Raw genomic sequence first — 24,107 nt, 5'->3', positions numbered from 1 at the left:
GGCAGGAGGGAAAAGCCTCCTCTTAAAACTGCTTTTGATGTCCTCCCTAAAGATGGGTTGGGGGTCATCACAGAGGCAGAAATGGTGAAAAAGTGAGTACAGGAGTGTGGGTTTTAGTAAAAAGGCTGCATGAATCATAGAATGATGGAATCCTTGTGAACTTGGGTCTTCACCTGGAGAAAATTTGTTATATTAGTTTGCTGCAAATTAAGTTGTTCACTGCCATTAAGTTGTAGAACTCCAGCTGAAGAAGTCAGGCTGCCCTGGCACTGGTGTCAGCATTGGGAAGGTTTGGTTAGAGCCTCCCAGAGCAGTTTGGAGTTGAGGCTTTGCCCTGCAGAACACCAGTGACTCCATACCAAAACTCCTACTCATGGTTTCAGTTTAAGGCCTTTGTTTGGTTTGACTCGGGCGGTGTCTTATCTTTTAAACCCCTTGGTTACCCTTTGACTCAACAATTACTCAAGGTTTGTTTCACAAAGCCAAAAGCTAAATTGAAATGAAGGGCCCAGTTCTGTGTCCTTTAGCCCAGTTCTGTTGGTCCATATTCTGAATATTCCACTGCTGCACCTGCACCATTCACCCTTGGCAGGTTGTGGGGCTGACAGACATTTGCCATTAAATACTTTATGATGTTTAATCCACAGGCAAAATAACAACACCCTGTCACTGTTTGAGGCAGGCAGAGCTCCCACTCTGGTTTGTTTTACTGTCTCTGATGTCTTGCTATCTTCCTGTCTGTGAAATCTGTTTCTGTGTATAAAGCCTGGATACTTTTTACCCTGGGAGTTTGTTCTTGCAGAGGGAAGGGTAGGTGTACTTTTATATCCAATTAAGAGCAAAAAGAGTCCTTGAAAGTGTTCAAAAAGCATGTAGGTGTGCTTAGGGATGTGGGTTAGTGGTGGACCTGGCAGTACTGGGTTAATGGTTGGGCTTGATCTTAAAGGGCTTTTCCAACCTTAATTATTCCAGAGCCCTGGGCTTGCTCTTCACCTGTCCAGGCTTTCAGCATCGACTCTTCCAGAAGCAGAAGCACCTCCTTCCTCCAGCTAACAAGGGCTGAGAGGTTGTGGAGCTTTTTAACTGTAGGGGCTGAAAACAGATTGTTTTGTCACATCTGTGTCCCAGAGCCAAGAGTTGAGGAAGGTGTGAAGCCTCTGTCCACGTGTTGTTCAGCTCCAGTGTGGAGCAGCCTGGTATGGTTTGTTCTGATGGGGAAAAACACCATTTTTGGAGGGTTTTTTGGGAATCTTTCTGGTTGTGTTTCATTGAACTTTGAAGTCTGAAGCTCCATCTCTCTCCTGCCCTAACTTCAAACAAGACCCCACACGGAGTTACTGATTCACAGGAAGAAATGATGTTAACAGGAATCCAGGGGTGAGCTCCTGCACCTCACCTGCAGCTGTGTGGGGCAGGCAGAGCTACATGTGTGTATTCCTGGCCAGGGAAGGCTTGCATGTGGCATTTTCCACCTTGATATATAGGGAATAAACCTTCTGGGGAGGGATATTTACCCCCCTGGGCGTGGCCGAGGGTGACAGCGGGATTAGGAGGTTGTGACAGCGGCTGGAGCAGCAAGGAGCTCATTGCTCTGAAAGGGAGGATTGTTTCCCTCTGATTCATGACCCAATGGGATAAAAGTGGTGTTAATTGCTGTTCCCATCATTGTCTGCTGGCTCAGGCGGGGTGGGATGCATGACTGCACCCTGGGCTGCCCAACCCAGGAACGAGCAGCCGTGGCACCAGCCCGGGCCATGGAGATGCTCAGCTTAATTAAAGCTGTGGCCCTAAAAGGGGCAGCAAGTGGCCCATCTGCCTTCCCCAAAATGGATTTTTTTACCCCCATTTTATAGGTTAGAGGGACAGGCCCATAAAAAGAGGAGATTAAATGTAAGCATGGCTGTCTCCCTGCCACGAAGTTACGTGTCCTTCTGGTCGGGAGAGATTAGCTTGGGGGATTCAATGAGTTAATTCCTTCACCTCGGGAGACCTGGACCTCTAAATCCTTCTCAGGGCTGGTGAAAATGAAGAAGGTGGTTAAATGTGGCCTCTCCAGGAGGGTCATTAACCCTGTGCCATCCCCCCGCAGTGGGGCAGACCCTGACCTCTCCAAAGGGAAAGGCTCAGACCATGGAAAAAGCAGGAGTTTGTTTTTTGTGGCTTATGTTGCACCATCATCCCACAAACCCCCAAATTACAGAGGGGAGAGGAAAAAGGGATACATTTCTAAATTTGTAGCGGAGATAATTAGAAGAAACTTGAGTCATAGTTAAAAGAAATGAAGTTTATGTCACACTCCTGTGAAAGATTCCAGCCTTCTGTGGTAATTGGGTGTTTTCACTCATATTTTCAGTGATTAGGTCGTTAAAACCCAGAGCTAATAATAGAAAGTCTTGGTGATCTTTGATCTGAGTAGGCTAAGTGAGGAGACAGGGTGCTTAAAATGAATGTAAACATCCTATTTGCCTATATTTAAGGGTTGTGGAGGAAAAAAAAGGTGTTGTAGAAGTGCCCCTGGTAGCTGGATGTGGCTGTGACCTGGCTGTACCTGCAGCCCCGATATCCTGCCTTTTTTTCCCCCCCTCCTGTTCCTCCTGCCTCCCCTGTGAGTACCTGGTAGATGAATGATTGGAAATACACCCCCGAGACCACAGCCTGGAGTAAAAGTAGTGAAAAATGCACTGTCTCTGCAGTTTCCATGGCTGCCTGAGTGTCAAATATTGTCTTTTTTCGCCATATTTTTAGCAATTTGCAGCTTTCTGTGGCGTTTCTGGAATGTCTGTTAAACTGTGAATGTTTTTATCCTCTTACAGACGTGGCTGGATCCTGCCAAAGAAATAAAAAAGCAGGTTCATGGTAAGTAGATTGAATTTATCATCTGGAGGGGGGAGTGGTTTCTCCCTTCTTCCCTAAATAACATGGCCTTGGAGGGGGCCCAGGGATGGGGAGAGGTCAAGTGAGGGTGGCTGGCAGGGATCAGCACAAGTTCAGGCAGTCTCTACGTCCTTTCTCTCCTTCTTAAGGACTTAGGGATGCTCTGGATTTAGGGAAAAATGTCATTTCCTTGGCAAAACACGGCTTGGGGCGTGTTTGCCTGGAGCAAAGCAACACTGGCTCTGCAGGGCTGGAATGGGAGATGGCTCCTTGCTGGAGGATGGGAAAATGGGTGTCAGTGGGAACCACTGAACTGAAGGAGACTTGGAAGAGCCTGAGCAGAACTGTGTGCTGGAGCAGGGTTTGATGGACTCTGAGGCTGTTTTGGGCTCCAAATAGGGGTACTGGAATGATAAATGGCTCAAGTGGTATCCCCAGATGCTCTCCAGAGTGGCATTTTAAGGTCTGCTACCACTGAATTACTTCAAGACGAGGGCAGTGTTAAAATTAGATAAACATCTTGGAGGCTTTTGTTTTCTCTTGGGGGCAAGTCTGGCTGCTTTGGAAGTAAAATACTGGGTTTGGGAAGTGAACTACTGGATTTTTGGATATAAAGCACTGGTGTTTTGGAAGTAAAATGCTGGGTTTGGGAAGTATAGTGCTGTTTTATGAGAGTAAAATACTGTTTCATGGATGCTTTTGGTGGGAGGCAAAGGGCAAAGTGTGTCACTAAATCCAGGTTAGGGGGGAAATACCACAGGGCTGTGGAGCAGGGAAAGCTCCTGGTCTTACCAGCTCCTCTTGGGATCAATAGCAAAATGTGTTTGAAGGGCAGGAGCTGCTCCATCCATAAAATTCATCTAGTAAATGTGATGAGCAGCAACCTCTTATGGGATCTGATCCCCTGAGATGGGTTAAATGGCAGATTATTAGATTTTGCTTGAAAATAGGTTGAATGCGGGTAGGAATATGTGTACCCTGATGTGTGTTGCTTTAGGTAACCTCTGCTCCCTAAAATGACCTCCTGGAATCGCTTGGTTTGAACTGTGTGTGATGAAAACAACATGCCTTGGGTTTAATCCCAGTTATGGTGTTGCATAAGAAGTAAATCCAGGGATGCTCCGTCCCCCCTCTTCCCTGTGTGAGATGGGGATAAACCTCTGGGTGAAGTGCAGGGGCAGATCTTCTCTTTCTGAAAGAAATCTTATTTTGACCTGGTGTTAAAGGGCCACAGCAGGGGGGAGATGTAACTATGAAAAATCACCCGGTCAGGACTGTTTTCTGCTGGGAAATGTGATTATTTTCAAGGAAAAGAGAGAGTAACCCCTTCAGCTGTGGCACCTAGGCTGGCCAGACCACTTATAATGCCAGTTCTAGTGTGATTATGTGGATTCTCACTCCACTTAATGCCTGTAATGGTGCTGCACGAGGTTTGCAGCAAACATTATTTTAACCATTAAGTGCTATTTTAGACATTAAGTATTAAACATTTAGGTCTGGACTTGTAAAGCTCTTCCTACCCTGGTGCTTGCTGGCTTCATCCTAAGATTGATGCTTGTGTTGGGCTGAGTTTAACCTGTGTCTGACCACCTGACCCCAGTGCATTAGGCTGAGAAGTGACTTAGCACATCCCCTCCTGAAATTTGAAAATTGGCTTGAGTGATAAACCAATCCTAATTCGTTAACTTACAGCCCACCCCTGCCCTCTCTTCATGAATCCCTTTTCAAGCAATGAAAGAACATGGGAGTCTTTGAGCTTCTTAGCAGTGAATTTAATATTTGCCACGAGTAGTGGTTTATTTATGTGTATTTCCCTGTCCTACTTCTTTTTCTCCTGCTTGTATCCTACCCCCTATAAATAAAACCATACCTTATACAGATGTTAAGCTGCATCCAGCTGTGAGAGTGAGCAGTATAAAATCAGTGTTACATCTGCTGGGTGAATGTTGAAGATCAGGTTGGATATTCCCAGCTTTTTTAATAACAACTGACTGTCACAAAGCTGTCCTGGTGTGTTGGCTTTTCTCAACCTCTCCTTTGTCATTGCAGGAGGCCCCTGGGATTTTACCTTCAATGTCAAGTTTTATCCTCCAGATCCTGCCCAGCTGACAGAGGATATAACCAGGTGAGTTCCCTGGGAATCTGCTGCCAGCCAGGAGCTCGCTGAGCAGAGCAGTGAATATGGAATAGAAATGTTTAATATTTAACTCCTTCAGGGAGGAGATCAAATGTCTTCCCCATTTGGAGGGGGTTTGGTTTGTTCTCAGTGGGTGTGTGGATGCTCCTGCTCTCCACTGGAGTCCACTTGGGTAAAGCAATGTCATGTACAACCCTGGCATGGGTGTGTTTGTAGAGGAAAGTACGTTTTTATCTAAACCCAAGATTTTCTGGTCCCTTTGCAGAGTGGAGGTGACCTTAAATCCCCCAGACCTTCACACTGTTTACCTTGGGAATGAGTAAAAACACAGGTAGAACTTGGGAACGAGCGCCCTGCTCGTTCATCAGGGGCATAAAAAAAAGAGTCTGATCCTCAAGTTAATAAATTTCTCTGTGATTAATATTTTCCCTTTTGCCCCCAGGTATTACCTGTGTCTTCAGCTCAGACAGGACATCCTCACGGGGCGGCTGCCCTGCTCCTTTGCAACCCTGGCCCTGCTGGGCTCCTACACGGTCCAGTCGGAGCTGGGGGACTATGATCCCGAGCTGCACGGCCCAGATTACATCACTGAGTTCAAACTGGCCCCAAACCAGACAAAAGAGCTCGAAGAGAAGGTTGTGGAGCTTCATAAAACATACAGGTAAGGTGTGGTGGCTGCGGGGGTTTGTTTGTGCACAGCAGCCTGAAATAAGGGGCAATAATGGGGCTTTTGGGTGTTTCCCTCACCTTTGTGGTGTGTTTTTGGTTTCCTGCTGCACCAATTTTATGTTGGCAACAGAAGCTTTAGCAGTAAGGTGTGAACTGGCAGCTCCTGAGAACGTTGCAGGTGCTGAGCTACAGAGGAACCTGTGGCTGCTCCATCCCTGGAAGTGTCCAAGGCCAGATTGGATCAACCTGGGATAGTGGAAGGTGTCCCTGCCCATGGCAGGGGGTTGGAACTGGTTGATCTTTGAGTTCTCTTCATATCCAAACCATTCTGTGACTCTGTGATGATTCTATGAACATCAGCTTTTAAAAAAAATTTCTAATACTTTTGAAAAAAATCTTTCTAGAGGCTGGAATTCTTTTTTTTCAGGCATGGAAGAAAGCAGATACAAAGTCTTGAAATGATTTATAAACAAGTGCTTTTTTTTTCAACAGAATAGGGGTTTGGTTCATGCAAAAATGCAAAATTTACTTGTTTTAACCTTGCCCTTCGTTTGGGATTCGTGTAATTTTGGGTTGTAGTTGGCTCCTGCCTCTCTGTGTGTACACAGTACACTACAGCATGTTTAGGGTTTTCTGCTGCCACGTTTCACTTCCTAACGTGGAAGGATTCCAGGTGATCCAGGAGTTACAAACCTGCAGTTAAAGTGTTCCCCATGACCTGGGCAGGTGTGCAGTGTTCAGGGAGGGTTGAACAACTGGGAGTCCCCCTGATACCACACTGACAGTAACCAAACCTGTTATTCATCTTATTTTTGAGCTCGTTTTCCTGGATGCTCTCGAGGGTTTGGCTGCAGGAGCTGTGGGGAGGGGCAGCAGCTTCTGTGTCCTCACAGGGGTACATTGGGATTTTAGAGGGGAAAACCCCCCAAATCCTTAACACCACTTGGTGGTACTTTCAACCAGCAGCCCCTTGCCCTGTGAAAAGCTGCTGGTTGATGCCCTGACGAGAACAGAGCAAAGACAAGACCTTCTCAGAGGCAGAGGGGAACTAATAACTGGAGTGCAGTGGGAAGGGTGGACATGGGCTCCTGGCTGTGGCCAGAGCTACAATTAACACCTCACTCAACCCTCCAAATCAATACTTTAAATTGATTCCCCTCCATTTGCACTGAGAGGAGAGGAAATGAGGGAAAATAAGTACCAGGCCACTGACAAGCTTCATGACTGGGAGTCAAAGGCCGTTGCTGTGCTGGAAGTGTCGGATCAGGGTGATGAATTATTCATGGCTTCATTAGAAGGAGACTTCAAGGTATAAGATGTAGTTATATTTCATCTGTCTGCGTGTGCAGGAGGAAGCAAAACGTCCCAGTTTAATTTCTGGTCTGTGTTCTGTGAACATTAAACTGTCAGAGGGTTTTCAGTGGGAATCAGAGTCATGGAATCATTAAGGCTGCAAAAGACCTCGAAGACCATCGAGTCCAACCATTCCCCCAGCACAGCCAAGCCTGCAACTAAACCACTTCCCAGGTGCCACACCCACATGCTTTTTGAACACTTCCAGGGAAATCTCTGCTAAACCACTCTCCAGCTCTTGCTACTGTATTTGCACATGTTGACATAGTGACAGCTCCTGGGTCTTTCTTACAGGATTGTCCTTACAGTTGTCTTTGTCTACCCTGTCTCCCACCACCACAACCTCTATTTACATCACACACAAGATGTATGGGAGGGCTCAGTGAGGAAGACATCAAAGGAGGGAAGAAAATGAAATGTATGCAGCTGAATTCTCTCCCAACAGAGCTGTTAATGTACCTCACACACCAGAAACTTATTAACAAGGGCACTTCAATACCGTTGATAATGGCCTCCATTATCAGGATGTCTCTGTTAAGTTGTGCCCCTCCAGCAGACAGGGCACCATCTGTTCCCAGAAAACCCTTCATTCATCTGGTCCCCCGGTTGGAATCTCTGCTGAGTGGTCTCAGCTGTCCATGTGTTTGGCTTGGAGAACAATAGCTGGGTTTGGGGAGGTCTGGAGGCAGCAGATCTGGGGGGACAGGACCTGTCACCCTTTGCCTGCGGCTCAGTTGGGGTTTCTTCTGCTGAATCAAGTTTTGCCCCCTCGCTGCTGTTCCTTGCTTTCTTCTCTAGTGCCCGTGCAGCTCCACAGGAATAAAGTGCATCTGTGTTCTGGGAATGTCTGAGAGCACAAATGTGGGCATTCGGAGCGATTTAATAATTCATCACCCGAGCACAAATCTGGTTGTACTGAAAGCAAAACAAAATCTAATGAGTTTCATGAAGTCTGATTTGTCCTCTCTTAAAAGCAACAGTTTGAGGAATACCAAGCCCTTTCTCTCTTTCCCCAGGTCCATGACTCCAGCCCAAGCAGACCTGGAATTTCTTGAGAATGCAAAAAAGCTGTCTATGTATGGAGTCGACCTTCACCAAGCCAAGGTGAGAACCAGCACCTGCCTGTGGGTTTTGTCATTTGGTTATCCTTCCCTTGCAGGAACAAGTTTACCTGTTTCAGGAAGCTCCTTTTGAAAGGTAGAGGAAGTATGGAAATACAGACACAGAGCAGGAATGACTCAAGCATTCCTTCAGGAGAAGTGATTCTTCTTGGTTGCTTATTATTTATATATCCCAGGAAGCTTTCCAAAGCTCCTGGTGTAGACGAGTCCTTGCTCTGAGGAACTCTTAATTTATGGCTCTGACCTGCCACGTGGGGAGATGCAGGAAGGACTCTGGATAAGCCCTTTGGGCAACCAGCAGTGCAGGAAAGAGGAGGTTGTGAGGAGAAATGTGAAGGAAAAGCTGACCTGGCCCTGGAGCTGGGAGCTGGAGTCTGGGGGGTGTGGGGAGATGAATTTGGGTGAAGACCAAAGGGGTGATTTGGAAGGCAGATGTTGACCTGAAACTTGTAACCCTGACGCTGCTTAAATCCTGGTTTCCCAGGACTTGGAAGGAGTGGACATCACTCTGGGAGTCTGTTCCAGTGGCCTTCTTGTTTACAAAGACAAACTGAGAATCAACCGCTTCCCGTGGCCCAAAGTCCTGAAGATTTCCTACAAACGCAGCAGCTTCTTCATAAAGATTCGGCCGGGGGAGGTGTGTCCTGGCTCCTGAGTGTCACCTTTCACTGCCTTGTGACTGTCACCGTGTGTGTGTGTCACTGAAAGGGAGCGGGGAGGGAACAACCTTTTCCCTGGATGAGCATTTCCTGTCGGGGTGTCTGATCCCGGCTTGGGGTTGAGCCGGAGCTACAGCCTGGCTGGTGAGGGTTTAACAGCGTGTCATCCAGCACCACCTCCTGGCACTGCAGGGTATTCCCAGCATCCAGGGAAACGGGTGGGAAGTTGTCAGCTGAAACTGGGAGAGGACTAAATCCTTTTTGTTTTGGACACAAGGCAAAACAAAGGCTCTTTGTCTTGCTTTTATTAAAAGAAAGTAATAAAAAATTCGAATTAGCTTTTCACCTAAGGGCAGGAGGCAGGGGATGGATGCACTGGTGCTGCTTCATCAGTGGGGAGATCCCTGGAGCAGCCTGGCCACATCAGGGAGAGAGGCTACAATGGGGATCTGCCTCTTCCCTTCTCTTCCTCCTCCTCCTGCTTCCACTGCTTTGACCCAGCCTTGCAGGGAGGTCAATGTTTGACCCTATCCTGCAGCTGGGCAGTATGATGGGGGTGTAAATAAAGCTGACTGGCTGCAAAATCCACAGCATGTTCCTCTGTAAATCCCAGTGCATCCTGAGAGATGCCCAGGCTTGTGGCCAAGCCCTATTTTTGATCTGAGCTCCTCCTGCTCATCCTGGAGTGAGTTCAGCAGTTTGTGCCGCAGCAGGACAGAGCAATGGGCTGGGGACTGAGCTCCTGCCTCGTGTATTCCTTGCTATACCTAAATAAGTTATATTTCCCACAGCAAGAACAGTATGAAAGTACAATTGGGTTCAAGCTTCCAAGCTACCGGGCAGCGAAGAAGCTGTGGAAGGTCTGTGTCGAACATCACACCTTCTTCAGGTGGGTTTCCTGAACTTTGAGTAACTAATGCTTTAGTGTAACTGCTGAAAGTGAGCAGTGTTCCTTAGTTCCTTCAGTGTTCCTTAGGGTTTGGAACAACTGGAGTGAAATGGTTGCAGGGACACTAAGTGTTTGTTTTGCAGTAAATTTTTAAGCAGGTTCTGCTTCATAAGGTACATAAGACAGAGAACTTTCACTGATGTAGATGTGAGGCTTATTGGCAAGAGACTTCTTTAATTTCTATTTAATTTCTCTTTACCTCCTCCCCTACACTCTCCCTTCCCAATACATCCATAGAAAATGAAACTCCTTAGAAAATAAAGTCCGGTGAGTGGCACTTAAACCAGAACAGCTCAGGTTTGGTGGGATTTGAGCTCAGCCCAACTCAAAGTGATCTCTTGGATTCTTCAGAAGGTGTTTCTGCTCTGAAGCACACTGAGCTCTCTGGATCCGGGGAGCTTTCCCGATGGAAATGCCACAGCCATGAAGGAGCACTCATTTCAAAGCGTTTGGTGTTAGAAACTGAGGAGATTTGTTGGGAAACGCCAAGTTGGGATTTCCCAATTTGTTGGGAAACTCCAGTGCAGCACAGCCCACAGAAACCATACGTATTTCTTCCAAGATGATATGCAAAAAGAACGAGAATCCTTCATGTGGGGGGAAAATCAGCCCAACATCACGAAGTCGTTTGAGGTCGATGACGCGGATTTTCGGATTTATTCCTTTACTCTCCTCGACCGCGCCGAGATTTGCCGGGTTTGCCGCTCGCTCGCGGTTTTTAAATCGTGGCTGTGTTTTTCAGGCTGACTTCCACCGAGGCCATCCCGAAGAGCAGGTTCCTGGCGCTGGGCTCCAAGTTCCGCTACAGCGGGCGGACGCAGGCGCAGACGCGGCAGGCGAGCGCCCTGATCGACCGGCCCGCGCCCCAGTTCGAGCGCACGGCCAGCAAACGAGCCTCCAGGAGCCTGGATGGAGGTGAGTGCACACCTCCTCCCCCTGCTCAGGATGCTGAAATAACAGCTCAATCCCCTGCTGTACAAAAAACCCCCTCGCCTCCATGAGTTTTGTGTTCAAGGGTTATTGTGTGTTCAGGGGTTATCGTTCGAACCCGCCCTCGTCACACGACCTTTGCTCACATCAAAAAAAAAACCATCAACCAACTGACACAAAAATTCCCCCTGCAAAGATCAAAATAACGTCATCACAACACAGGTAATTTGCACAAAATCCACCCTTTGTCCCTTCACCACAGTCACGACAGGAATTTCCCCTGTGATCATTCCGCTCTCCGACATTGTTCAGGACTTATTTGTCTGTTACCTCTCCCAGGTAGTATCTTTATCTTAAAATCACAGCACTGAGAGGGCTGCTGTGGGAAAATGAGCTCCAACTCAGCCAGGCCCAAAACAAAAATGCAAACTGAGAGTAGTCGCAGCAGAACTCACTGACAAAAAGGGTGTAGGTGGGTGCTGAAGGCTCATGGCTGTAGAGATATTTCCTAATTCAGTGTCAAAGCATTTTCCTTTAGAAAATCAGGAATTAAGCTATTTGTTTTGTTTAACATAACTTCTTAAATTCCTTAGTTCTCCTTGAGGGGGAGATTTTTTGCCACAACTGAAACTTTTCCGGTGTTCCTTAAAGTGATGCTTAGGTTGGGATGTCAGTCAGGTGGGCTTATCTCAGGTTTTTAAAGGAGATGGGTAGCTCCAGGCTAGAGGAGGTGAGACATGGAGAGGAGAGTGCTTAAGTTTACTCCACTGGATCTGGATCACTGGATACTAAGATTCTGAGAAAGGGGAGCATCACTTTGCACCACGAGTAACAGGGAAAGGGAAACATCTCTTTGCACCATGAGGATCCAGGGAAAGGGGAGCATCCCTGTGCTCTGAGAGGATCCAGGGAAAGAGGAACATCCCTGTGCAGCAAGAGAATTTAGGAAAGGGGGAGCATCTCTGTGCACTGAGAGAGTCTAGGGAAAGTGGAGCATCCTTGTGAACTATGAGCATCCAGGGAGAGGGAGCATCCCTGTGCACCATGAAGATTCAGGGAAAGAGGAGCATCCCTGTGCTCTGAGAGGATCCAGGGAAAGGGGGGAGCATCCCTGATGGAGCAGGGACTGCATTGCTTTGAGCCCCGAGGTTGTGCTGCAGCCCGGGAGGCACCAGGGTTGTCCCAGCGCCCCATGACCAGCAGCAGCCAGGCTGTCCCTGCTCCTGTGCTCAGTGACACTCCAAGCCTGGGCTTTGTACCTCGAATCCAGAGGGGAAAGGCTGCTTGGTCTGAGCTCTGTTCAGCAGCAAAACCAAATTCCAGCTTGCCAGCAATCCGGGCGTGCGAGATTCCTCAGGCACGACGCACGGGGGGGGGGCAAGGAGACCAGGGCTGTTGGATGCCACTTGGCCCTGCCATTATGACCCCAGATGGGTAGAGAAATCCCAACTGCAGTCCCACAGCTGGATGTGAGAGCGTGGAGAGGAGCAGGCCGGGGATGTGGGACCCCTGTGGCGGTTGCAGTGCCACCTGTGCGGGTCCTTAACGTGTGCCCCGTTTCCTCAGCTAAACGTGCGACTCAGAGAGTTGAGTTCAGGACCCTAGAGGAAGAGAAGCAGAAGGAGGTGGTGGTGGTTGAGGTTCCTGAACCAAAACCTGCGGATCAGATCCGAGAGAAGCCAGGTATAGCTGTGGTGGTGGCTACAACTCTCTGCAGTGCCTTTCCTGTCCTCTCCGTGCTTGTTCCTGACAATTCCAAGTTTCACCAAATCTGACGGCTTTCTTTTTTCATTCCTTTGCAAGAAGAATTCTGCAGTGAGAGGAGACACAGCCCAGCTCTGGGAGACTCCTTAAATTTCCACCTTGCACCTTGTAATTCTTGTGGGGAGGTGGGGGGAAAGTTTAGGATGTGATGGTACTTAAGAACTCTCATTAGATTTGGGTAGTTTTGTGTATGTGAATTAGCAAACTTTAAAATTTGATCTTGAAACTTCTTGTGAAGCTTCTGAAATTCTTCATCGTGGGATCTTCTTGCCATTTTTTAAGAGTTCTGGGACCTTTTTTTTTTTTTAAAGTCTATTCTGGGATCTTTTTTCAGCATCTGAGAAATGCCATCCCATTTAGTCTGTGGAGCTTATATTTCTCTTGAGAGAGGTACTATTAATAAATATTAATAAATATTAATGTCCTTAAGAGGGGGTGTAGGTACAACAGCACATTTGAATACTAATAAGTGTTTCACAGCACAGTGTTGTCAAATATTTGCAGCCTTCATCACTTGGATGGCGACCGCCTGTGGTGTGTGAGGGCTGGAAATAATTCGTATGCAAATGCTGTGGGTGCTGCTCTGCTTCCCTCCTTCCACCTGGAATTTTTTTGCAGTGTGCTTTTGACTGCATCACTATTTTTGTAGCATCTAGGTCCAGCTTTCATGAAGTGTGTCAGCCTTCCCCCCACTGTGGTCATGCCTTGATCTTCCCTAGTCAGCATTGCCTGGTGGGGAAAGCCCGATGCTGTAAAAACAGGGTGAGGAATTTCAGGCACTGAGTGAATCGTTCAAATACATTTAATTAAAGCTGCTAGTTTTTTATATAGGTTTTTATCTGGATGTGTTTTGCCTGGATTTTGCCAGCCAGCACCCCTATCCCTCCAGACTCTGCAGGCAGAGCCCATCCTAGTTCCACACGTGTCCCCACGTCTCCCTGCCTGGGCAAGGAGCCTGCAAAGCTTATTTCTGTTGTTCTTTTCCCCTCTTATCCAATGCTCTGTTGGGTATGGCAGCACTAGAAAGGCTGGTGCACAATTCCATGGTGGAAAATGACTGTTGAGCTGCCTGGTTTGCAAACCTCTTTGCTGTTCCCAGCTGCTGAGAGGGATCTCCTCGCTCTTTGCTGCGGTGACCGTCGTGTGTCCGTGCGGGTCCCCAACCCCCGTTAACACCTGCAAACCTCTTTCTAGCCAAACACACTCTTGAAACTTTTGAAATGAAACCCATTGCAGAGGAGGAAGAGGAGGAGGAGAAGGTAGAGGTGGTTAAGGTTCCTGTTGCCAAGCCAAAGTTCCCGGAGCCGGTGCCGCCGCGGTCAGGTACAGCCACAGCGGCGTTTGGTGGCTGCTGTGCTGTCACTGTGGGGGTGAAGTGGTGCAGTGCTGTAGGACACAGGTTGCACTGCTTGTGGTGGTGTTTGTTGCCACTAAAATCCCCCCTGGCTTTGCCGTGTGCTGCTTTCCAGGAGTGCCCTGGGTGAGGTGAGCGGGTGCCGTGGCTTGGCTGTGTGTGGAAGTGAGTGTGCAGTGGCCTCTTAACCCTCCTCCCTTGCTGTTCCTTCCTGGAAGGTTTGCTCCCCTGAGCTGTGGGAATGTGCAGTGCCTGAAAATCAGGTTATGAGATCCAGGACTGCTGGAGGTCACCTACATTCCACTTTATTTCTTCACTAGGGAGTGCTGCTTCCCTAGTTGGAAAAGGGTGTCAGAGCAACGTCGCTGCTGCAGTCAGATCCACGCTAATCATGATTAAAATAGGGTTGATTAGTTGTTGCAGAAAGAGGAGACTGAAACTGTGGAGGGAGGTAACTGAGAACTTCATGTTTTCTTGGTTAGGATGGAAAACACTGGAGGATATTCCGTGGGATGGGTGGCAGCAGAGTGGACATCAGCCGGTGTCAGACCTGAGCACAGCCTGGGCTCTCCTGGTGCAGCTGCCCCTTCTTATCCATCTCCTGCACTTTTCTTCCTCCTGACTCTCCAGTTCCCAGCAGGGACTGTTAGTGGGGTGATGGTGGTCGATCATAGAATCATGGAATGGTTTGTGTTGGAAGGGACCTTAAAGATCATCCAGTTCCAACCTACATTTTATATCTTTTATTTTGGGGCAGTGCTTTTTTACTGTGTTTAAATCATGTGTCAAAATACCCTGAAGTAGTTAATCAGGAAAATTAACTAAAATACAGTTCTGGGCAGCCCAGAACTCACTGTTGGATGGCAAAGGAAAAGCTTGGTGTCTGTTATCATTTTTCCTGCATGTCTTCATGCCCTGGGAGAGGAGCAGGAGAGGTGGCTGTGTGGATTTACTGGTGGCAGTATTTCCTTTGCTGCTTCATCTTTGAGGTGGCATTTTAACACATCCATAACTTTTTTAGCCAAACGTGATCTTGGCAGTATTGAGATAAGCCCAATTGAAGAGGAGGAGGAGGAGGAGGAGGAGGAGGAGGAAGAAAAAATGATGGTGGTGAGAGAACTAGAGCCAGTCCCGAAGGAGCCAGGTACCACCGCGATGACGGCTTTGCTCTCCCAGCATCCTCCTCATCCCGACTGCCCCTGCCATCCCACCTCTGTACAACCTTCCCAGCGGCTGTCACCGCTTCCATGGCAGAAATACACCAGGACATGGCACTGATTGTCCTCCTGAAAGGATGACACAGTGTCTGGGTCACAGAAGTGAGCTGCTGTGCTGAGGAGCGGGGAGAGGATGGAGCCCGTGGTGGTGGTGTGGGGTTTGGGGTGGGTCCAGGTGTTTGTCTTGAAGGTGTAATTGAAGTCTCTGGAAAATCAGGTTCTTTTTTGCCCCCCCCTCCCCCCCATCTCATACATTTTTTGGTCATGTGGATGCTTTATTCTCTCATGTTTTATTTACAGACAGATGAGATGCAGTGACCTTTTCAGTGAAACAGGAATTCTTACTGAGGAGTTGCTTGAAATCACAATTTCTTTTTTAACAGCAAATTTTCTAGTGTCTTTGGCTGGACACCAGTGTTGGATGGGATGGGTTGCACAGTGTGATCCTGCTGCAAACTGTGACTTTGGGAATGTGGGACCACGTCGAAGATACTATTTTGGGTGTATTTCTAGTGGAACATCCATAAAAACAACATCAGGAGAACCAAATAGCTTATTGTATCTATAGGTACACACAGGGAATTAATTGGGGCTGGCTTTGTCACACAGTATTGACTTGAATATTTCGTTGGAGTCGGGCCTTTCAGAGATCAGGAACTGTCTGGGAAATCAGGAATTGAAGGAAAGGAATAGGCAGTTGATTTTATGTGGGGCTAGTGCTTGTGTTTAAGACTGTCATCCTCTGGAAAGGTGATTTTTTGGCAGCATGCTGTTCATTCCTGCACTGTCACTGACCTGGAGGTGCTGGGTATCTTCCCACTGTGCTGCCTTGGAGATACCCCACGGGACACACAGCCCAGCCTGCTTTGAATCCCACCTGGAAGTTGCTGTGAAGTTTTCTAGAGCGATGCTTGTTGATTATTTTTTCATTTGAGTTGCCTACAAGACTGGGGAGGGGGGGAAAAGCCTGTGTTTCCCTTCCAGAAACCATCTGTTTCTGGTTGAGGAGGTGCCCACAAGCCCAGAACTCCCCACTCTGTGTCTGTTTTGTGGTGGCACTGGAGTGGAGTCCGTGTCAGTTGTGTGTGAAGGACCCAGAAACCCGTGGCACGATGTCAAATTCCAGATTTGCCTTTCTGGTGTGGCTTCTCTGCAGAGTGCAAGCTTGCTTTTTGTAAACCATCTGGTGTGGGGCTTTATTTGATTTTATTTAAACCATAAGGAAAATAATCCCAACTCTCCCGTACTAAATGCACAAGCTGCTTCGCTCAACATCTTTATTTCGTTTCCCTTTTTTTTACCTCCTCCTCCTCCCTTTCTTTTTAAATGACAGCACTGTAATTTGGAAAGACTTTGCCTAGAGCTTTGGAACGTTACCTGCTCTGAACCTTGTCCCTGTGTGTCCCCCCTCCTCAGCAGTGGCTGTGATAACCCCGGAGCGGAGTCCCCGGCCCACCTCGGCCCCGGCCATCGCTCAGAGCCACCCTGCAGAGCCAGCCCCAGCTAAGCCTGACGTGAAGGACGTGGCCACATCTAAAATGGGGAAGGAAACAGCAAAAGCTGATGTGAGACGTGAGGAATTCCCACCTGAGAAAGCCAAGGCAGAGCCAGCTGATGCATCCAAGGTAGGTCAGACCGGAGTCTCTTTGGAAGAGCTGGAGTGTCACTCCAGAAGCCACCCCAAAGCAGCAGCTCTGTCCACCTTCCCCTCCTGGGAGATGAGGGGTTTATCCCTCTCCCAGGCATCAGGTGGGGGTCTGGCTGCCAGGGAAATCCCAGCCCTGACATTCCTTGTGGAAGAGGAGGAGTCACTCCAAGTTTTGGTGGCTGCAAACAAACTGAGTGCAACCTTAAGACGGTTAAAAACGCTGCCAGGAGCTGCACGTGCTCGTGGGGTTGGAGTTTAGGGCTCACCCATGGCCAGGCTGTGCCCCTTGATTCCTGGTACGACAGCAGGAGGCAATTCCAGTGAAATCAGTGATATGGATCTGGCTGCAGCCCAGCGCCGGAATGTTTTTCACATTGATAGGCTTTGGCTGGGAGAGCTGGTAACACTGGTGGTAACACAGTGCTGCAAACTGGACTAAAACTTTAGTTGACGATGGCACTGGTGAGACCTTGGGGGGTTTATTGTTTAAATGCCATTTTTTTAAGCATTATTTGATCTTTCTACAAATGTCTGAGGCCTTTGCCGGGGTTGATATGTGTGTGTTGTTCTAATAAGTCAGGATAATGTGCAAAATTAATGTTGATATTACAGTGTCCTTAATATTCTGCAGATCTTGTTGAACTGAAGCCTTGCAGTGGTGCAGCAGAAGTGTTTGCCTTGAGACACAATTTTCACATTACCCCAAAATTTAGCTGATCTCAACATTGCTGGAGCCACATTTCCTATAACATATCACACAGTGGGTCTTATGTGACATCTCCAGGGGAAATCCCTCTTAATTAAGGTTGGGAGATGGAGGTAAAGGAAAGGACAGTTGCTTCAAAAAATTCCACAGCCTCTGTGAGTGGTAATTTTTAAATGAAAGTGCTGAAGGGATCCTCAGGCTGGCACTGTGGAGTTGGAACTGGAGCACAGAGTTCCTGCCTGGCTGCTCCTCCTCCCTTGTGTTACACTGAGAACAAGGAAATTTTACTCATCCCATCTCACTTATTGCAGGTTTTTTCTTAAGTGCTTAAACACTGGATTTTTTTTTTCCCCCTTTAAATATAGATGTGGGAGGAAATTGTGGATTTGAACGTGCCAAATTTACCCTGTTTCTCCAATGCAGTTGCATCACTTCTTTTAACACCTACTGATGCTTTTGCCTTCAGAGTACTTGGCAACCCAGTTTCCCTAAAATACTTCCTTGAGAGTGTTAAGACAATCTTGGCTCTCTACTTATGGACAGGAAAGAGCTTAATTAGTGATGTTAGGCTTGGTTTTGTAGCTAAGCCTGCTCTTACTGCCTCTGCCAACATAATACCTGTGCATATAACCAATAATTTCTGTTTTTGAGAAGGTCTGTGTTAATTGGAGCATGTTGCTTTGTTGGGATTTCTCTGGGAGATCCAGCTGCAAATGACATTTGAAAACATTGCCTGGCCGAGCTAATGCAAGTGGGAAGCCCTTCTTCAGGAGCACTGGAGAGCACTGGTTTCAAATATAAATAATTCTCAAGCTGAAGGAATTATTTCACCTGCTGTTGACTAACAGAGCTGCCGTGCCATTAACCCAGGGCTGCATGTTGGTTTTTGCATGTTCCCCCAGCACCTCAAAACCAACTTTATGCAGCCGTGTTTGGAAACTGAACAGTTTCTTGAAACAGATCTACTAACAAGAAATGTTTTTACCGATTTATTTCTTAAATGTAGGTGAGGAAAACACACATTGAGGTCACAGTCCCCACCACGAATGGTGCCCAGCCCCAGGTTTGTGCTAATAATTCAGTTTAGGTTGCTCACAGTTGTTTTGTTCTTTTTTTTTAAGGTTCAACATAGTTAAATGAACCAACTCTTTTTTTTTTTTTATCACTGCCCAACAGCAGCAGCCTGCAGAAAAAGAGGAAGAGCTGATAAGAATGAGGAAGGTTAGCCATTTTACCCTTTCACCAGCCAAATTTGCCATATCATTCATGCATCTGTAACATGTTTAAAAAGACAGTGCTCCAATTTCTTCCTGTGCTTTGGGTTGGGATGTTGGTTTTCTTTTGACTACCAAATACTTGATTGGAAAATAAGTAGTTTTTTTTTGTCCCATAGGCACAGCCTGATTGCTAAAATTATGCTTGTTGAATGTTCAAAAGAAACACAGTTGGCTTGACTTATGAAATTTATCTTCTCTGTAACAAATTTACTTAGAAACCAGAGAAAACTGTGCAGTTTGCATTGCAGGAAATGCAAAAAAAAAAATAAAATGAAGAGGATGGTTTTTTTTTTTTGGTATTGATTAAGTAACAGGGACACATCCAAGATGGGAAAGGTGGTTCAGGCATAGTTACTGTGCACACTGGGACCTTGTAAAGGTTACTCCAGGTAGTACAGCCTCACACTGGGGTGGGCCTGCATCCCTCAGGGGTGTCACGTGGTGACCTGTGCAAGGCTTCCATGGAAAACCAGTAACTGTCTCTTTGTGGCCGGAGCTGAGGCCCCCGGGAGCTGTCTCTTTAAAGGACTCATCACATCTCCCATTCTCCATGAGCCAGACCCCCCATTCCTGGTGGGAATTCCCACCCCACGCTGCCTCAGCGCTGCACTCCCCACCTTGAGTTAACTTTTTTAATTTGCCAGTTTCTCGATCCCGCAAGACCAACGTTTTAATTTTTTGTGCTTTTTTTTTTTTTTGTTTGTTTGTTTTGTTTTGTTTCCCCCTTTCCTTTCATTTTCACAGAAGAGATCAAAGAGGCTAGATGGTGAAAACATTTATATCAGGCATAGCAATTTAATGTTGGAGGTTTGTATGAACTTGAAGCTTTTTTTGAGTTGCATTTGCCTAAACCTTCTGCATCTGCGCTGAACTTCTTCCTCTTCTGCTGCTGCCTTTATTTTGCATGCTCTTGCATGAGAGACCTTTTGATTTGATTTGATTTTTTAATTATGCTTTTGCATGGTGACAGTAAAATGATGATGTGCAGCCATTCTTCCTTCTACCTCTTCTGACTTTCATTCTCTCATACCTACCCAAAATACATGATTGGCAGAGCTCAGATCTGCTCTGGGACCCACTGGGTGCTCACAGGGGCATAGATTGTAGTGGGGACTAGTTTTTCATTGCCTGAAACAAATTACTTTCCTGGGGGAAAAGCCAGTCTATGAAAATACAAAATTCAGGATAAACTGCAGGGGAAATTGGAACAGGTTGCCCAGAGAAGCTGTGGCTGCCCCATCCCTGGAAGTGTCCAAGACCAGGTTGGATGGGGCTTGGAGCAACCTGGGCTAGTGGGAGGTGTCCCTGCCCTTGGCAGGGGGTGGAACTGGATGAGTTTTAAGGTCCTTCCCAACCCCAACCATTCTGGGATTCAATGAAATTGTCACCCCTGGGCGTTCAGGCCACCACAATGTCCATGTCGCTTCAGGCAGGAGGGATCCCTTTGGATGCTGCAGGGATGTTTCCATCCTCCTTCAGCCCTTCCTTGCCTTGCAGCACCTCAGCACCCCCCAGGTCCCATCCTGCTCGGTGCCAGCTCCCCACAGATCTGACATGGGGGGCTCAGTGGTCATGGGTGGCTCATCCCTCCAGGTTCCAGCTCTTCCCTTTGAATTTGGGAGCCCTTTCCTTTGCTTTCACCCAAGCACGGTCTCAGAACAGACCACGCCAATCATATATTTTAATTCTTTAATACACTGTGTTATGGGAGATGTTTTGTGGCTTCTGATACTCTGTGTTACGTGTTTCTACTCAGACTTGCAGCCCCAGCAGCTCGTAGGGTTTCCCTGTTGCCATCTCTTGAAAAAAGTGGAGTGAACCAACTACCTTCTCCTAATCGGAATTTTCAAAGTTTTGCAGCTTTTGGGTGGTTTTTGTTTTGGTTTGGTTTGGTTTTATATTTTTATTTTTTTTTAAAAAACCTGCTACAATGTAGAGCTTTGAGCCACGAGTGAAGGGTGTGAACACATCGGGCCGCTGCTGGAGCTCTGAAGACTCTGCCTGTCGCCTTCTTCCACCCAACTCAAAACAGCTCCATCTCCCCAACCCCAAACAGAGCTTTGTCTTCCCTTCCAAACCCCTTTTTCCTGTTACTGCAACACCTGCCTCTGCCACCCAGCCCTTTCCCTCCCTGGTTCTGTTGCAGGTGCTCCAGCCCTCCCCTAGAACAGGGCTCACCCAGCAGCTCACCCCCTTCATTCCCTTTGTGTTTTTTAGCCCATGCATTTGGCAGATCAGATATTTTCCCAGCAGACCTCACCCTCCTGAAGCTGCCTGTTGATTTTGCTGAAAGCCTTTTAACTCTCCACCTACACCAGGTTCTTACAGAAAGGGAAAAACAGGAGGAAAAGGAGGTGACGCTGAGTGAGCTGGTTCCTCAAGGTGCTTTCCAGACCTGGCTCCACGTTAGCTCCTCGTGGCTTTAGCTCCTCTCCAGCCCTCCCAGGCCCTGCTCCTGCACAGTGCTGGAAAAGCCAAGGTGGTCCTTCTCTCTTCTCTGAGCCAGGAGCAGCTGTAGGGTTCCTGGACCCAGGCAGGGATTTACCCTGGAGTCTTCAGCAGACTTATTTCTGCTTTTTTTCCCTACCCAGCAGGCACTTGACTTATACTTTCATCCAGAATTGATGCCAAAACTTGCGTTTTTTCCCCCTAGAACTGTGCCAAAAAGAGTAAATGTTGTTAAAGAGGCATTTGGGGTTTAGCTGTGTCCTGGGTGAGCTGCAGATTTTTGGGAGGGCCCCTCCTTTAGGGATATGTTTGCTCTTCCATCTTCTAAAATTAATGGGCTGAGTAACAACTGAAAGCACAAAAATAGTTAAATTTCCCAGTGATGCTTTTACTGACCTTGATTTCTCCCTTTCTTGCTGCTTTTTGGCCCTGTCCAGAAAAGTTGTTGTTTGGCTTACACCTATTTTATGCAGAAGCTTTGTTTTCTACAAACTCTGATTTGCTTGCAAAGAAAAAACTACTTTTAACAAGTTGACTTGCCTTGAAGTCTGTGTGTTTATGCTGTAAACTGGCATCACAGAGTAGAAATCTGGCTTTTTCCAGATGGGAAAAAAAAAAAATCATCAGGAGTTTTTTGACTGATCCGGCATAAAGGAAATTCTCAGTTTGATTAAAAAAAAAAAATCATCTCATCTTCATTTCAGAAGTCTAAAACCTCCTATGGTAGCTCCTGGAGGGATGAGATGAGGAGGAGGGGAAATGATGGTAATGGAGATATTCTGGGAGCAGAGACAATTCCTGTTAGGATTAAAGAGAAATAGGTATGAAGAGAGCAAAAAAAAAAAATAAGGAAAACATGTTATTGAACATTAATTGTATTGATACCTGGGAATATTCAGGCTTGCAGAGGGAAAAGAAAGCAAACCTACCCGATTTAAAAAATAACCCAAACAAGCACAGTCTGGCAACTCTAAAAAAAAATATCTCATATGGGGAAAATCCATGAGATTCCAGGTGACCTGGTGGAGATTCTCCTGGAGGAGACTGTGATTAATCCCAGAGGAGAGAGGAGAGAGGACGCTCCCTTGGTGTGTTTGCAGTGTGAGCAGCACTCGGGAGGTTCGGCCACGGCCCCGCTGAGCGCAGCTTTGCTAAGCCCAGCCTAGGCAGTCCCAGCTCCTCCCCACACCCCTTCACTCATCCTGTCCCTTTTGCTGGTAGGATCTAGATAAGCCCCAGGAGGAAATCAAGAAGCACCATGCCAACATCAGCGAGCTGAAGAAGAACTTCATGGAGTCCGTCCCGGAGCCGCGGCCGAGCGAGTGGGACAAACGTCTGTCCACCCACTCCCCTTTCCGGACCCTCAACGTCAACGGGCAGATCCCCACGGGAGCAGATGGAGTGAGTACCTCTGGGCATGGTGGTGTTCCAAGGGGTGGCCTTTTAGCATGTGGGATGGTCCCTGAGAGAGTTGAAGTCGGAGGCGTCATAAAAATGCGGGTTTTGTTTCGGTAGGGAAGGACGTAGGGATTCCTCACCTGCTTTGGGGGCTGCTTTTCCTGGTGTTGCTGTCACTGTGATGTTAGAGAGCACTTCCCATCTCCCCAAAATGTTGGACAAAACCCACCTAAACTCTTAAATTAAGAGAATTATTACTTCAGTGATGATATTGCAACCCAGTGCAGAAGCACTAGGATGGGATAATTTTTCCGAAATCACTTTATTCTCCAGTTTCTTCTTGGGGTTTAGACTTGCATTAGGAACTCCAGGTGCTGATCTGCTGTGGAGGCTTCAGGAAGACTCCTCAGCAGGGCTGTTCATACATGATGGGAACCTTCCTCCTTCCAGGAACAGGGCCTGTGTTTTAGTAGCCACATACACCCAGTTTCTCTGCTAATTTCCTTAAAAAAGGTAATTTTTCAAAGAAACCCAGTTGGAACAGCAGAGCTCTGTCACCAACTGGTTTCTTCTTGGCTCAGAGACACCTCTGTGTCATATTGGTGGTGCCTAACTCAGGTTTGGAGCTTGTGAGTAAAACTGTAGTTAGCACCTGTGGTAATCAGTCTCTGATTACTCTCTCACTCAGTAGTAAATGCAATTTTTTATTACAACAGAAAAATTGCATCCTGGCTGCAGTGGTGGCAGTTGGAGACTCTCTCCTGGTTTAAGCCCAGCTTCTCTCCTTCCTGCCCACAGCCCTGCAGATAAACTTGTATTTAATCTTCAAAGCAGTGCAAGGGAAACACTTATTAGTCAGTAAATAGTCTTGCAGTGGATGGAGCACTGTAACACCTACAAGAGGTTTAACACCAAGTTTACTGCAAGCTCCTCAAAGTGTAGAGAAAACCCAGGACAGCTTAGGAAAGATGAAATCCCCAAATTGAACTTAGTTGGGGTTGGTTGCTGTAGAATCACAAAGTGGTTTGGGTTGGAAGGGACCTTAAAGCCCATCTCATTCCATGCCCTGCTGTGGGACACCTTCCACTAGCCCAGGTTGCTCCAAGCCCCATCCAACCTGGCCTTGGACACTTCCAGGGATGGGGCAGCCACAGCTTCTCTGGGCAAACTGTCCTTGGGATTACCCTGTTTAGCACATGGATAGACTTTGCTCAGTTTAAATCCACAGGAATTTGGGCAGCAGAGCTCTGCCCACGGTGCCATGTGGTTTTTGGGGTGTGGGTGGGACAGAGCAGGGGCTCTCAAGGCCCACAACTGCAGTTCAAGAATTATATTCTTGGTTATTATGGAGAATTTCTGACAAGGTGACCATATTGTGAGGTGCTGGATGGTGTGAGCTTGTCCCATCTAAAGCCACAGTGGGTCTTTAGTGTCCCTGGATTTGCATTTCTGGAAGGTCCCTCTTAGTCTGACCCTCTCCAGAATGATCTTGCTCTGAGGTGGAGGTGGACACATTCTGGGAACTTCCAGAAATGCATCTTCACCAGACACTGACCAGGGAGGGTGTTTTCCTTCACCTGCACGTGTTGAAGGATGGCAAATC

The 24,107-nt window shown here is 47.3% G+C and overlaps 1 protein-coding gene across 9 annotated transcripts in view; it reads left to right on the top strand.

Annotated features, from left to right (window-relative positions):
- Positions 1-24,107, top strand: part of EPB41 (erythrocyte membrane protein band 4.1) — an 82,174-nt gene that overhangs the window by 40,556 nt on the left and 17,511 nt on the right. For 5 of the 9 annotated variants that reach the window (XM_029963095.1, XM_029963094.1, XM_029963096.1 and 2 more), the window contains exons 5-16: positions 2,814-2,856; positions 4,924-4,999; positions 5,454-5,672; positions 8,050-8,137; positions 8,639-8,791; positions 9,605-9,702; positions 10,505-10,677; positions 12,259-12,375; positions 13,651-13,779; positions 16,444-16,652; positions 19,403-19,465; positions 22,328-22,507. In XM_029963095.1, the coding sequence (XP_029818955.1) occupies positions 2,814-2,856; positions 4,924-4,999; positions 5,454-5,672; positions 8,050-8,137; positions 8,639-8,791; positions 9,605-9,702; positions 10,505-10,677; positions 12,259-12,375; positions 13,651-13,779; positions 16,444-16,652; positions 19,403-19,465; positions 22,328-22,507 (1,548 nt within the window). The remainder of the gene's footprint in view (positions 1-2,813; positions 2,857-4,923; positions 5,000-5,453; positions 5,673-8,049; positions 8,138-8,638; positions 8,792-9,604; positions 9,703-10,504; positions 10,678-12,258; positions 12,376-13,650; positions 13,780-16,443; positions 16,653-19,402; positions 19,466-22,327; positions 22,508-24,107) is intronic. The other 4 variants (XM_029963101.1, XM_029963099.1, XM_029963098.1 and 1 more) reach the window with 3 other exon arrangements.

The sequence above is a fragment of the Manacus vitellinus genome, unplaced genomic scaffold (assembly GCF_001715985.3).
Source record: "Manacus vitellinus isolate BGI_N305 unplaced genomic scaffold, ASM171598v3 scaffold_52_pilon, whole genome shotgun sequence".
Taxonomy (NCBI): Eukaryota; Metazoa; Chordata; class Aves; order Passeriformes; family Pipridae; genus Manacus; species Manacus vitellinus.
This window is presented reverse-complemented; position numbering and strand designations above follow the sequence as displayed.